The following is a 15,259-nucleotide window of genomic DNA, read 5'->3' as shown; positions in this document are numbered from 1 at the left end:
TAATTTGTTACCTCAGTGAATTGTGGTTTTACTTAATGACCGCTATTCACGCTCCCTCAATGCACTCCCACAGTGCAAGGCCACTACAAGGGTTGAGCGCGAATATCTCCTCCTTTTCCTTCTATAGATATTTGCTTCTCAAATATTTATTTATTTTCGACAATACATTGTAAACAATAAACATAGTGAGCGTGACAGTCTTATAATGTATATAAATTCTAAATACCACTAAATAAATAAATAAACCGATTAAAAAAACAAAAAAGTATTTGTCTCCAAATCTTACTGAAAAATAAATAAATAATATTAAATATATTTTTGCCCCATTTTTTAATGTCTAAAATATTCTCTTAAAGGCCCCACGCCACGCACAGTAATAAGTTACAGACTTATAGGCCTTCCCCGCCAAACACTCTTTATAATCTCGTCTCTGATTTTCTGGTTCAATTTTCCCAGGAAACAAACAGCTCCACTAAAACGAAGGCCGTACGCTCCAAGAGCCTCTCTTCTTCTCTCGTTTCCTTAAAACCAATAACCACCAAAAAAAACAAAACAAAACAAAACAAAAAACAAAAACAACGTCTCTCTCATTTTTTCATGTTCGACGATCCTTATCACCGAAAACTCTTAACTCTCACATTCCCGATTTAGAGCCCATTGTCATTTCACAGTCACCAGAGCTTGGATCGTTCCCATGAATCGTTACGATTCTAACCCTTTCGCCGATGACGAGGTCAATCCATTTGCGGTAAGTTCCGATACAGACCTGCATTTACGTATACGTGTTTTTGTATCTATAGACCGAAGTCTCTATCTTCAATCGCGATTTCTGTATGTGTCTGTGTATTTACATATACATGATCCTTTGGGATTTGGAATTGATGATATGTTGAAATCCTGGCTTATAGTGCGAAATCTTCAATGTATTTTCATTTCACTGGTTTGGGTCTCTGTTTGGTATTTGATTCCACGGTGAATTAAACCCACAATGTAGGTTGTGTAGCTATGTTCATCTCTAGTTTCTTTGTTTCTGTTATTCAATGGTCAGTTTAGTTGGTTAGAAAACAGAGAAAAGGGAAACAACTAGAAGGTTTGTATCTTAGGCGTTTTTTTTTTTGGGTTATGTAGAACTCAAGCATCTGAATGGGTTCATGTGCATAGTTTGGGTGATTGTGCTTGCCTGATGTGCTGACTCTGTAAAGATGAAATTTTTTTTTTTCTTTTCCCTTTTTGTAATCTTCATCTTATTGCGTTTTGCTAAATTTCTAGAATCCTGGAAGTGTCCCCCCTGCAAACTCGAGGCTTTCACCTCTTCCTCCTGAACCCTATGATCGCAATGCAACAGTTGATATTCCTCTTGATAATTCAAAGGTTGTTCAGCATATGCAAGATGTTGAATCATATTTTAAAGTTTTCTATCTGTTATTTATGATAAATGATTTATTTATTTATTTATTTTTGTCAACGAGCAATGATTTCTTGCTCATTATTTTTATTATTATAGAGTTTAAAAGCAAAGGAGAAGGAACTCCACGCAAAAGAGGCTGAATTGAAAAAGAAGGAACAGGTAATTGCCCATTATAACTCATATGATGCTTGCAAAGGGCTTATAAAATATAATTGATATACTTGTAAACGGAGTCCCAGACCGTTAATTTTATAGTAATTATCAATTTATTGTGGGTATGTCGATATTTAGGTTCATTTGAGGCACCTCTTCTGTACCAACGCATGTTAGAAATTGTTGCCATGACAACAAGAATAATCCACTTCAGATGCAAGTTTATATTTTGACGTGCAACATTGATTTCAGTTGAGAAATGTATGCTTTTATAAAAATTAGTTTTGTATTTAGTAAGTGCAATTTATAATGCCATCATCTTTTTTCAGGAACTAAAGCGGCGGGAAGACGCCATAGCACGAGGTTTATCCATTTTCTGATATGTGCTTGAGAGAGACTATGACACCAAAGTCCAATTTGTAATTTCCCTTTTTTTTTTTTTTTTTTTGGGCAGCTGGAGTTGTTATAGAGGAGAAAAACTGGCCTCCATTTTTCCCCATCATCCATCATGACATTGCAAACGAAATACCAATCCATCTACAGAGGATCCAGTATGTTGCGTTCACAACATATCTGGGTATGTTAATTTTTACTTATTTTCTTTTGTGATACTCGGCATAGTTGTTTCAATGGCCAGATGATATTTGATTGTAGATTTTTTGTTTCTCGCTCTTTTCCTTGTATTTACTTTAGTAGTTTGAGTTAAAAATTGTTTGTACAAAAAGATCTTCTAATTAATTCAATCAAATTTTTCTGTGGTTGCTTAAGTTGACTAAGCTTATGGCATTTTTCAGGTTTGATTGTGTGTCTTCTGTGGAATATTCTGGCAGTTACCGTAGCCTGGTTCAAAGGAGAAGGTTTGATCTGTGACTTAGTGTAGACCCATTAACCATTATAAATACACTCTTTCATAATTTAGTCTGAACTTTTATCTTCTTGCAGGTCCAATAATTTGGCTTCTGGCTGTAATCTACTTCATAGCAAGTGTTCCGCTATCCTATTTCCTCTGGTATCGCCCGCTTTATCGTGCTATGAGGTACTTATGATTCTATGGATATGACCTTATTGTCATCACTATGCAAAAACTGTATATGAGGCTTCGGGCCTATGCAAATGACCACTTTGATGACTCTGCACTTACAACATTTGTCCAACATATCTTTTATCTTGTACTTTTTGTTTAGGATTCATACTTGTAATTGTGTGCCGTCTATTACAGGACTGATAGTGCTCTGAGTTTTGCTGGGTTTTTCTTGTCTTATCTGGTACATATATTTTTGTTCTTATTAAAGTTATATTTTCTGCATTCAAGATGATGTGAAAATTGGCTCACTTCTATGCCCTGATTCTCTATTTGCAGCTCCACATTGCATTTTGCGTCTATGCTGCAATTGCTCCTCCAATTGTCTTCAAAGGGAAATCTATCACGTAAGTTTTCTTAACTGTGCAGTCTACGGGGTTTACTAATGACTACTGTTACATTAGTTCTTTCGTTTATGAAGGGGGAATAAGTACAAATGAGTATCCAACATGATAATGTCCTGCAGATCTTGTCATCCAAAATTTTCTCCCAATAGACAACCTTGCCTTCTTCTAGTAGTACATCTTCTTCTATTAATCACAAATATATACTAATCATATTTCCTCCTGAAACTGATTTTTCTTTGGTGTGATCTTGTGTACAGAGGTATTTTGCCTGCAATAGAACTGCTGGGTTACAATGCTGCGGTTGGGGTAAGTTTCGAGCTTTCATTATTCTATGTTGGCTTGGATATTCTCCTTCAATAATTGCAACAGAGACAAGTCTGTTTTCAGCTAGGCAACAATCTAGTGGTGTTAGTGATGAGAATTTCAATATGATGGAAAGAACTAGAACTGTTAGATTGCTATGACAGTGGTTTGATCTTGAAGTTTTATTTTGAGTTGATGACCCCGTGAAGACTTTATTTCCTCATTTCAGATACTTTACTTCATTGGATTTGGGCTGTTCGTCTGTGAAACAGTTCTCAGCATCTGGGTTATTCAGGTTAGATGATGAATGGACTTGCATTTTTCTCCTGGCTTTACTCTGTCGTTTTTCTTCCCCTCTTTGGAGAAACTTACTCTTCTTGCATTGTATCGTATTCGCAGCAAGTATACACGTATTTCAGAGGCAGTGGAAAGGCTGAAGAGGTGAAGCGTGAGGCAGCAAGAAGTACCATGATGGCAGCAATGTGAAATGACCAAACCCAAAGGATTTTGGATAGCAACTTGTTAGGATCACGGTTTCTCTTATATTCTTTTTGTTTAATGGTTTCTTCACAAACCAAAGGATTTCGTATAGTAGTGAATGTTGTTAGGTTGTGCAGTCAGATGGATGGTGCCTCTTTTGAGTCCAACCTTGAAATATCGTTTTCCCCGTATTTGATTCTAGAGAAACTCTTTATGTTTGGTACTTTTGGTCCTTGAATAGTTGAAATTTTAGTCACAGAAGCCATGATAAATCAAGCTAGAGAGGCTTCTTTTGATTGTCTCGTACAATTTTGAATTTCTTATGACTTTCTCGCTTCACATTTTTAAGCAAACATGAATAAGACGAATGAATAAATCTTTTGTAGGATTCTCTTATGCGATAGTTCTTTCACAAAAATTAAGTATTGCATGTGTCTCAATTCTGAGACACACCTTTTTTGAGAGAGTACGATACTTCTACACGAGAATCTCTCTTACTCGACCTAATTTCTTATAATACAATGAAAGAAAAAAGGCCATAACAATTTTCCTCTCCAATATTTTTTCAGTGCCAACCATATAAAAATCATGGCCGCCATCTTGCAAAGGTTATGAAGATAGTCACAATAACAACAAAAAAAGTTTAATTTCTGGGGATAAACTGAATATTTTGTCTAATATTATTTTAATAATAAACTTATTTTTTGTGGTAAAGATTAGTTATTTTTTAATTAATTGATAGGTATAAAGAAAAGGAGAAAGTGCAGAGACTGAAACAGAAACTTTAAACATCAGACACAAAATAAACAATAAAAAACCCTTAGGGACGTTTTGTGATAATAAGCCAAAAAAGTTTAATTTCTGGGGATAAACAGAATATTTTGTCTAATATTATTTTAATAATAAACTTATTTTTGGTGGTAAAGATTAATTATTTTTTAATTAATTGATAGGTATAAAGAAAAGGAGAAAGTGCAGAGACTGAAACAGAAACTTTAAACATCAGACACAAAATAAATCAATAAAAAACCAAGATTTCGAAAATTTCTTTTGTCGGTTTTAGCCCTGAGGCTCAGCTTTTTCCTACGTGAAAGAGGACCAACTTCCAGGGGCTGCAGCAGGAAAGAGAAACTTGAGTCCTCCATTAAACCTAATTCTTTAGGAGCTGAAAAACCCTGAGCCCCAAGTACCAAGTTTCAAAATTCAAAGCACAAAGCCATGATGCTTCACAGCCAGAGTTGCAGTTCCATGGAATTAGGGCAAGAAAGTTTCCAGAGCTCAATGCACAACCGCACCTTCTCACCAAGTAAGCTTCGAAATTCCCAATGTCCTTTCAGAACTAGGGCCTTTCTAGAATTTAACTTTACTCACCACAATCACGGCTTAGCAAGAAGGCAACTGTACCCTGTTCCTTATGCCTTGTCCACTCCTCAAAATATTGACCATTTTGTGACTTCACGAGCTCAGAAGCAGAATTCGAGAGGTCCTAGGGCTTTTGTAGGGTTTAAGCTTCAGTGTGATTCGAAAACATTGGTTTTGCCCACAAAAGGTTCTTCAATTAATGGTAAGAAGAAGGCGTATGGAGGTGTATTGCCTTCGATTTTGCGGTCTTTACAGTCCGAAAACGATGTTGAAAAGACCCTTAATTCGTGTGGCGAAAATTTGAATCCAAAAGAACAGACTGTGATTCTCAAAGAACAGAAAAGGTGGGAAAGAGTTGTGCGTGTTTTCGAGTGGTTCAAGTCACAAAAGGAGTATGTACCCAATGTAATACACTATAATGTAGTGCTTCGAAAGCTGGGTAGGGCTCAGAAATGGGATGAATTAAGGCTTTGTTGGATTGAAATGGCGAAAAGAGGTGTCCTACCAACGAACAATACATATGCAATGCTCGTTGATGTGTATGGGAAAGCAGGCCTTGTGAAAGAAGCGCTTTTGTGGATCAAGCACATGAAACTAAGGGGAATTTTCCCGGATGATGTTACAATGAATACGGTTGTTAAGGCCTTGAAGGATGCAGGGGAGTTTGATAGGGCAGATAAGTTTTATAAGGATTGGTGCGATGGCAAGATTGAGCTCGATGAACTTGATTTAGATTCTATGGGTGATTCTGTGAATGATTCTGGCTTAGAGCCTATTAGTTTTAAGCATTTCTTGTCCACTGAGCTTTTCAAGACAGGTGGGAGAATTCCCACTTCAAAGATTAAGGCCTTATCAGATACAGAGAACTCTATTCGAAAACCAAGGCAAACATCGACATATAATGCTTTGATTGATTTGTATGGGAAGGCTGGACGTCTTGATGATGCAGCTAATGTGTTTGGAGAAATGATGAAATCTGGTGTGGCAATGGATGCTATTACTTTCAATACTATGATTTTTACTTGTGGAAGTCATGGGCATTTGTCAGAAGCGGAAGCTTTGCTTAGTAAGATGGAAGAAAGGGGAATATCTCCTGATACAAGAACTTATAACATTTTTCTGTCTCTGTATGCTGATGCAGGGAACATTGATGCTGCTCTGAACTGTTATAGGAAAATCAGAGAGGTGGGTCTTTCCCCAGATATTGTATCTCACAGGACAGTTCTTCATGTATTATGTGAGAGAAACATGGTCCAAGATGTAGAAACTGTGATTCGGAGTATGGAGAAATCTGGTGTGCGAATTGATGAGCATTCTGTTCCTGGTGTCATCAAGATGTATATTAATGAGGGACAGCTTGATCAGGCGAAGTTTTTTTATGAGAAATGTCAATTAAATGGTGGGCTTTCATCAAAGACATGTGCAGCAATTATAGATGCATATGCTGAAAAGGGATTTTGGACTGAAGCTGAGGCCATATTCTATAGGAAGAAAGACTCGGTGAGACAGAAGAAGGATGTTGTGGAATATAATGTTATGATCAAAGCTTATGGTAAGGCAAAGCTTTATGATAAAGCTCTTTCTCTCTTCAAGGGCATGAGAAATCATGGGACCTGGCCTGATAAATGCACATATAATTCTCTCATTCAAATGTTCTCAGGAGGTGATTTGGTGGACCAGGCAAGGGATGTTTTAACAGAAATGCGTGAAATGGGTTTTAAGCCACACTCTCTAGCCTTCTCTGCTCTTATTGCATGCTATGCTCGCCTTGGCCAGCTTTCTGATGCAGTTGATGTGTACCAAGACTTGGTAAACTCAGGAGTACAACCAAATGAATTTGTGTATGGTTCTTTAATCAATGGATTTGTAGAATCTGGCAGAGTTGAAGAAGCACTTAAGTATTTTCGCCACATGGAAGAATCTGGGATTTCTGCAAACCAGGTAGTTCTTACATCCCTGATAAAGGCTTATGGTAAGGTGGACTGCCTGGATGGAGCAAAAGTACTCTACGAGAGGCTGAAAGATCTAGAGGGTCCCCGAGATATTGTTGCATCTAACAGTATGATCAATCTCTATGCAGATCTTGGAATGGTATCTGAAGCCAAATTGATTTTTGAAAAATTGAGAGCAAAGGGTTGGGCAGATGAGATAACATATGCCATCATGATTTATCTTTACAAGAATGTGGGCATGCTTGATGAAGCCATTGATGTAGCAGAGGAAATGAAACTTTCAGGTCTAATAAGGGACTGTGGTTCATTTAACAAGGTAATGTCATGTTATGCCATTAACGGGCAGCTACGTGAATGTGGAGAATTGTTGCATGAGATGGTAACTCGGAAACTCTTGCCTGATAGTGGAACTTTTAAAGTATTGTGCACTATATTGAAGAAAGGTATTCCAATTGAAGCAGTAACGCAGCTTGAATCATCTTACAATGAAGGGAAACCTTACTCTAGGCAAGCTATCATCACCTATGTTTTCTCTCTGGTTGGTATGCATGCTATGGCGCTCGAGTCGTGTGAAAAATTCACAAAAGCTGATGTAAAACTTGATTCTTTTCTCTACAATGTTGCTATATATGCTTATGGGGCAGCTGGGGAAATTGACAGGGCTCTGAACATGTTCATGAAAATGCAAGATGAAGACCTGGAACCAGACCTCGTAACGTATATTAACCTAGTGGGTTGTTACGGTAAAGCTGGTATGGTTGAAGGTGTAAAGCGGATATACAGCCAGATGAAATATGAAGAAATAGAGCCAAATGAATCCTTGTTCAGAGCTGTAAGAGATGCCTATACAGATGCCAATAGGCATGACCTTGCCAAATTGGTTAGCCAAGAGATGAAATATGTGTTCGACTCAGAACACCAAATGGATTCCGAAGCTAAAGCTGAGCCTGATGAAACTACTTCAGATCTTGAGGATTTGTAATTATTTGAAGTGAAAAACTCCCAATGGCGTTACACTGTACAGAAGCATTTGTGCATGCATCTCATACTGTGTATGTATGGTAGGAAAACAGCTGAATAATTTGAAGATTGTATAAAAAGTACTGGGTTTGACGAAACATGTATTGTATTTCCCATTTGTTAAATTAAATCTTAATAATATGCCAACACTGAATGCAATTTTTGCTACTTGATTTAAGCTTTATGTGCTTGTTCATTTTTCATGCAGGCTGATACGCCAAAATTTGCAAGTGATCGGTATCTTATTTGAACATTGCTACAGTAAAAGATAACTGATTATTTTGACTAGTCTGGGCCAAAATCTACTCTCACTCACCAATTAACCATACAAAATGAGATTAAACCAAAATTCTCATGATATAAAAAATGTAAAACTCCCGTTGTATATTGAAGTGAGAAAAGCTAAGAAGAATGCATCCATGCACCAACCATTTCTTGAATTGCATAATGTGAGTATCTTATCAAGGATGGGTTGACAGTGGATTGTTGGTTCACCCCTATTTCTTCTCACTTTCAGACAATATCCATAACAACAGGAAAATTTATTCTTCTAGGAATTTCCACATTACCCACAGGAAGAAAAGAACCCAATTTACTGTTGGATTCAATCCAGCTCTTACCCGGCGTCTTCTTAACCCCTCTATCTTGCATTATCCTCCCAATCTCCAAGGCATCATCCCATCGGCCTACTGATCTATACACATTAGCTAGAAGAACATAACTCAAATGGTAGTCAGGTTGTAGTTCAATCATTTTCTTGGCTATGCGCTCCGCAGTAGTGGAGTTCGAACAGCTTGTGCTAGCACCTAGAAGAACTCCCCAAAGAGAAGAATCATTCCTACAATCTGCATTCTCTATTAAATTCTCGGCTTCTTCAAGTAGCCCAGCACGGCCTAGAAGATCAACCGTGCAACAATAATGTTCAATCCCAGGTTTAATCCCGTACTCCTTTGTCATCAAGATAAAATAGTTTCGCCCTTGATCAACCAAACCTGCATGACTACAAGCAAAAAGAACCCCAATAAAGCTGATATAGTCGGGCTTAACCCCCTCCTTAATCATCCTATCAAAAATTCTAAGAGCTTCTGCACCTCCACCATTCTGAGCAAACCCACAAATCATTGAGTTCCATGTTATCAAATTCCTAACTGGCATCTGCGTGAAAACTCTACGGGCAAAATCTATGCAACCACATTTTGCATAAAGATGAACTAAAGCTGATTCTACAATAACATCTCTCCAACCACACCTTCTCACATACTGGCAGTGCACTTCTTTCCCTTGTTGTACAGCGGCCAAACCTGCACATGCACGAAGAACAGTTCCAAAACTGTATAGGTCAGCCTCTTCCATTTCCCTGAAATGCTTAATGACAGATTCAAAGTCTCCAGTTTGACAATACACTCCTAGCAACGCAGACCAAGAAACTGAGTTCTTCTTGGGAATCCTATCAAAGACACGTCGAGCATACTCTACTGACCCGCATTTTCCATACATGTCAACCAAGCTACTCTCAACAACCACATTTCCACAAAGTCCATATGTAATTACCTTAGCATGCATTTCTCTACCTTGCCTCAGCCTCCCCAAGTTGCCACAAGCAGCCAATACCGTCCCAAACGTAAAACCATCGGGAGACAACCCATGATATCTATGCATCAAATAAAAGAAACCCAATGCTTCCTCAAACAAATCGCTCCTTGTGAACGCAGAAATAACCGACGTCCAGCATATAGCACCTGGTTCAGTCAATTCATCGAACAGCAGGCGCGCATCTTCCGATCTATAATTCCTCCCATACATATTAATCAAAGCACTAATTATAACATGATTTGAAACAAACCCACGTCTCACCACCACTCCATGAAAGCACAGGCCCAGCCTCAAGTCCCCAATCTCCGAACAAGCTTTAACCACGGCAGACAAAGTGAACGCGTTTGGCTCAATCCCAAACTTCAACATATCATAAAACACTTCAATTGAATTTCCAGGCTTTCCAGCCCGAACGTACCCAGTTATCATCGAAGTCCATGATATCACATCCTTAACAAAAAGACCATCAAACACTCTCCGAGTCTCGGACATATTGGGAACCAACTTGAAATACAGAGAAAGCAAGCTGTTCCCAACGAATCTGTCGGTTTCGAGGCCAGACTTAACGACATGCGCATGGATTTGGAGGCCATGGTTGAATGAAACAGCTTTGGTGCAAGTTTGTAAGAGCGAAGCGTATAGGATTGGTTTAAGGGTGATTTCGCCGGAATCAATGGAGTTCAGGACCCGAATCGCATCGGAGAGTAAGCCCAGCTTGCAGAGTCGGAGGATTTGGGATTGTTTGGGTGATGGGTTTTTGGTGCTCTGTAGATTTAAGGATGTGAGAGAGCTGCAATGGCGTTTGAAGACGAGCTTCATGAAAATGGGGACGACGGGCCAAAACTGATTTTTGAAAAATATATAGCCGTTTGAGAACTTGTTAGGTAGAGTACCCGCCTCTCTTTTTTGTTTGAGTCATAAGGAAGTTTTACATAATTAATTTCAATTAAAAATGAGAAATGGTTTTTTCTTACAAACTATAGAGAGGGAATCGAATTTTGATGTAAAAAATTGGGTTTATTGTCTTTGTCAACTAACCTATTTTTTTTTTCTTAAAAAAAAATTGCAAACTACTTGATTAACTAATAAATTTATGGGAATTTATTCATAGCATTTCCTTCATCTTGGATAACCTAATTTACATTCCTTCTCTGTTAAGAAATATACGTGCTTGTATGGTGTCACATTATGAAAATGAGAGGAAAGGAAAATGTATGGCTGAGATCCTCCAAAAAGAATTAGAGCTTTAACAGTTCTATTTATAATCTTTTTTTTTCTTTAAGGAAGATAATTCTACTCAGAGCATACGCACGTTGGGACAAGAATGGTCTAACAACCTCTTAGAATACCTGAAATTTGGCTATGGACGACCCCTTGGACAACTGCGGAGCGACCCCTTGTGCGCACACAGGTGCTCAACGAAAATCCCAGCATGTCTGTGTCTTGTGTTGGTCTGCCATGGATCAATAGACCACTTGTTTTTCAATTGTTCACTGATGCAAAAGCCAAACCAACCGCAAGGAACAATTAATATTTTTTTCCTTTTTAATTTTGTGTTGCTCTTGTTTATTTATTCTTGTGAAACAATGGAAGAAGGAAAGCCTCTTCGTTAAGTTAGTAGCGGGGGAGTGGCGAGGGAGGCTGGGAAGAAAGATACAAAGAGAGAAATAAAGAATACCAAAAAAAAAAAAAAGAGGGGAAAATATTAAATAAAAGGAAAGAAAGAGAGTATAGGGAAAAAAAAATGGATATATCAATTCTGTAAGTTTTACAAACACGAGTAAAGACCCGTAAGTTATAATTTTATTGATAAATTTAATGCTTTTAAATACTCGTAAGGTATTACTTTTGTAGTTTTATTAATTTTGCTGTTAGCATGTTTGATTAAAATTATAAGTTATCTTTAATTATGTCATATCACAATTGGAACCTCAAGAAAATAGAGAATTTGAAAGAGATAAAATAGATAGGAAAAAGGGAAAACTCTTTTCTTTTCTTTTTTGGTTGGGAATATTTACATTATGACCCCTTGGGTTACGGATCTTGGATCCACTGCTGATTCTACTTATAATCTTTTAATTATATATTATGATGGTATAAGTTGGCATGTCCTTGAATTTAAGAATGGACATATTTCATGAATATGGTAATCCCAATACCAATTTGTAGCCGCTAACTATTAAGCAAACGATTGTAATTTGTAGTTGAAAAAATCATATAAGAATTTTTTTTTAATTGAAAAAAAGAAATCTTACAACCGGAAACTACAAGGGAACGCAGGCCCAACTAAATCAAAATAAAACAAAGCAGAGGAGCTTAAAGGAAGCCCCCTCTCTCAGAGGTGGGAAGGGTTCAAGCTATAGCCTCAATTAACTAAAGCATCAGCAGTGAAGCTTGCTTCTCAAAAAACATGTTGGAAAGAAATCTCTTCACAGTAGGAACTTAGCAGCCTTCTGTCTTGAACCAAGAGATGAATACTCCAAGGAACCGAAATGGAAACTAAAAAGTTCGATAAATTTTTGTATGTGCTGGTGTACCAACACATGGACAAGTAAAAATATTTTATTTTTATTGGAGAATACACATACGAAAATGACTCCTTTGATTGATGCTCTTGGTATTTTTATAGAATTGATCTTTCAACCAAAGTTTTAAATGTGATTTGATGACCCCTTAAATGGGCATATTTTTCATGTGGTGACGTTTTATATTTGTCGAGTCAATTTGAGCTAATGGTTTTAGGGTAAATTTACAAGTTTGGATGAGACAAACAACGAAATATTAATTGTAGCATGCACATATGGTGGAAAAGTCAAAATCTTTTTCCAATTTTCCCAGCAAACAAACAAAAGTTAACATCTTTTTTTCTTAACCGAATTTTTTTTTTTCCAAGTTGGAAGAAAGATGACCGTTGATTTTCAATGCTTTGACTGTGAGTCGGCCAAAGCCCACTCCACCACGAAATCACCACCAAGGACCTACCAACTGCCACCCACATTCACTCCCAACAGAACGAGCTGAACCCTATTAATCACCAGATCACTGTCAGCCCTTCATCTACAACCACACCACACGTACGGCCAAGATCTCATGTCCATCATCCTCAGCCAGTTGGCGAAAATATATAGGCCTGCAACAGGAGCTTAAGCCGCTAACATCTCCATCCCCCAACCTTACAAATCCACACTGATCCAACGGTCAAAAATCAAGATGACCATAAAACTTGCTCGACCTATAATTCTTCTGATGCATTATATAAACAAATAAATTTTCATTTCGTATTTCTCAACTTGTAGGCCTCACTTGCTCTCAGCTCCAAACAAAGCAACACATCACATTTTTGGGTGCTCTCCTCAGAAATTAGTTAAAGGGCAAAAACCGAAACCAAAACAGAATGGTGGTGTTCTGTTTTCTGGTGGATCAGAAGAGGCAAGTGCGGCGGAGCAAGCCGGCGGCAGGGATATGCTCACGGTGCGGCGGAGGAGCGAGTGTTGCCGACATGAAGACCGCTACAAGATTTTGTTACGTCCCATTTTATTGGAAATCTTGGAGAGCCATCATATGTACGTTTTGTGGAGCCATTCTTCGATCTTATCGATAGTTTGCTAGTTGGCCTTGTTTACTATGAATGACTAATTCAATTTCTATCTCTTTTTATTAGTTTAAGATGTGTAAAATTGCACATAAACGCCTTACGCATTGCGTCCGACTCTCTCACATCACATGGATATCTTCTTTTTTCTTTTTCTTCTTCTTTTTTTTTTTGTTGTGATTTGGTTTTTGGGACGTAGTTGCGTTCATGGTGTCGATTTTGACTACACAAAAAAAGAAAGTTCTTGGTGTCGAATTAAAATAGAAACAGTGTAAGGTGGAGACTAGCTGGAAGAAGATGTTCAAAGTGGATAGGTAAAAGTGAAAGCTGGAGAGTTAAGATGGTTTTTATGACATGAAGAAGGCAAGTATGGGTGTCTGCCTCTGGCTCAGTTTGTAGCTATATGCAATAAATACTATGCAAGTCAAAATGTTAAAAAAAAAAAACCCATGCTTTTATCATCAACAATATAGAAAAACCATATTTTATCATCTTACCCTTGTGGAAAGTAGAGTTGAAATTTTCATATTTAATAATCTTTTGACTTTTTTTATTTATAATATAAGCTATATTAGAAGAGAGGATTTTTTCACACAAACATTGTTAAGGTACCATTATGGAGTTCGACTAGTCTATAAGTCAATGTCATTTTTTACTTGATTAGACTTCGTTGACATAATCTATTGACTTTTGATTATGAGCAAGAGATATGTACATATGTACGGAATTATGGCTTTCAAACACAAGGAGGAGAGTGTGCAGTGAAATCAACCCAAGTAATCTCTCCAAACGAAGAGGTCGACAATAATTAGGCCCTTTGCGGTAAAAAAACATATATAAGAGCAATGTGATCAAGAACAACATATATAATTAAGTCGAACTAGATAACAAGCCCTCTCTTAATCGCATTGAAACTATATGGGACGGATCCCCTCAACTTCTTTTTGTCATTACTAATGGAATATCCTTCATTAATAGTATCGAGTTAAAATTGGGACGAAATGACGTTGTTTTGTTTCTCAGTTGAAAAGAGAGATGTCATGAGCAATCTTCTTCGAACTAGATAACATTCTATACCGATGCGCCATGATTGACCACACAACATAAACTCGACATTAGTATAATACATGTTAATTCTTGACACAAATATATGAGTCATATTTTAAACATGAACAACTTAATCTTGTTTGTTAAAATTTAAAAAAAAAAAAAGAAAAGAAGAAGGAATAACTTAATCCATGGAACCCATTATTTGATATTGTATAAAGAAAATGTTTGAATATATTTATTTTCCTTAATATTTTTTTTTTATACAAATAGTATTTTTATTAGTAAATTAGCTTAGACCCATAAAATTTATTTTAAATCACATACAACCCTTTCCTTTAGTTTTCTATATAAAATACCCAATGACTAAGATCCAACTAAGCAAGTGACCTAATATAACTTAAAATCTGATTTATTGTATTTTTCGAATTCCAAAACTACTATATTTATAAGTTAATGTGTTATGAGGGGTGTAACTAATGACACCCGTTGAATTTAGAAATATCTCCAAAGAGTTGTAATGGATGTAGGAACTAATTTAGAAACTTATTTGAAATTAAATATTAAATTTCACATTAAAGTATTAGTAATCTATTTTACGACTAGTAATCTATTTTTGAATTAATGGTGTTTTTCTTCTATGAATTACCACTAGTAATCTATTTAAAGTATTAATAATTTAAATTCAATATTAAATTTAAGAATTAATGTTGTTTTCTTTTTATGAATTATACGACCAGTATTCTTTTTTATTATAGTTTTATGAATAATAGTGTACATTCTAATTATGTTGAAAAATAATTTGATAATCTATTTATTGTTTTGTTTTTAAAACATTTTTTTTAATGAACCTTTTTTTTCTCCAAATATTGTACCTTTTTTTTTATTACTTGTTTTATAAAAAATAATTTGATCATCTTT

The 15,259-nt window shown here is 36.6% G+C and overlaps 4 protein-coding genes across 6 annotated transcripts; 3 read left to right on the top strand and 1 right to left on the bottom strand.

Moving 5' to 3' along the window:
• Positions 1-429: 429 nt before the first annotated feature.
• On the top strand, positions 430-3,963 carry LOC117620584 (secretory carrier-associated membrane protein 1). 3 transcript variants are annotated; one of them, XM_034350693.1, is made up of 12 exons: positions 430-748; positions 1,270-1,371; positions 1,505-1,567; positions 1,891-1,924; positions 2,016-2,138; positions 2,356-2,418; positions 2,504-2,597; positions 2,781-2,826; positions 2,922-2,989; positions 3,247-3,295; positions 3,522-3,587; positions 3,692-3,963. In XM_034350693.1, the coding sequence occupies exons 1-12, from the start codon at positions 695-697 to the stop codon at positions 3,776-3,778; spliced, it is 849 nt and encodes a 282-aa protein (XP_034206584.1). In that variant the 5' UTR covers positions 430-694; the 3' UTR covers positions 3,779-3,963. The 3 variants fall into 3 exon arrangements, with proteins under 3 accessions (XP_034206584.1, XP_034206585.1, XP_034206586.1); XM_034350694.1 differs by having other exon boundaries at positions 3,502-3,587; XM_034350695.1 differs by lacking the exon at positions 1,270-1,371.
• An 866-nt stretch (positions 3,964-4,829) lies between these two features.
• Positions 4,830-8,284, top strand: LOC117620581 (pentatricopeptide repeat-containing protein At1g73710). The gene has a single exon (XM_034350689.1). It carries the CDS (start codon positions 4,991-4,993, stop codon positions 8,066-8,068), a length of 3,078 nt encoding a protein of 1,025 aa, XP_034206580.1. The 5' UTR covers positions 4,830-4,990; the 3' UTR covers positions 8,069-8,284.
• Positions 8,285-8,466: 182 nt separating this feature from the next.
• Positions 8,467-10,518, bottom strand: LOC117620583 (pentatricopeptide repeat-containing protein At1g03540). The gene has a single exon (XM_034350692.1). It carries the CDS (start codon positions 10,516-10,518, stop codon positions 8,620-8,622), a length of 1,899 nt encoding a protein of 632 aa, XP_034206583.1. The 3' UTR covers positions 8,467-8,619.
• A 2,428-nt stretch (positions 10,519-12,946) lies between these two features.
• Positions 12,947-13,359, top strand: LOC117620585. The gene has a single exon (XM_034350696.1). It carries the CDS (start codon positions 13,094-13,096, stop codon positions 13,298-13,300), a length of 207 nt encoding a protein of 68 aa, XP_034206587.1. The 5' UTR covers positions 12,947-13,093; the 3' UTR covers positions 13,301-13,359.
• The last annotated feature ends 1,900 nt before the right edge of the window (positions 13,360-15,259 follow it).

Source organism: Prunus dulcis, chromosome 3 (genome assembly GCF_902201215.1).
Source record: "Prunus dulcis chromosome 3, ALMONDv2, whole genome shotgun sequence".
Classification (NCBI taxonomy): domain Eukaryota; kingdom Viridiplantae; phylum Streptophyta; class Magnoliopsida; order Rosales; family Rosaceae; genus Prunus; species Prunus dulcis.
This window is presented reverse-complemented; position numbering and strand designations above follow the sequence as displayed.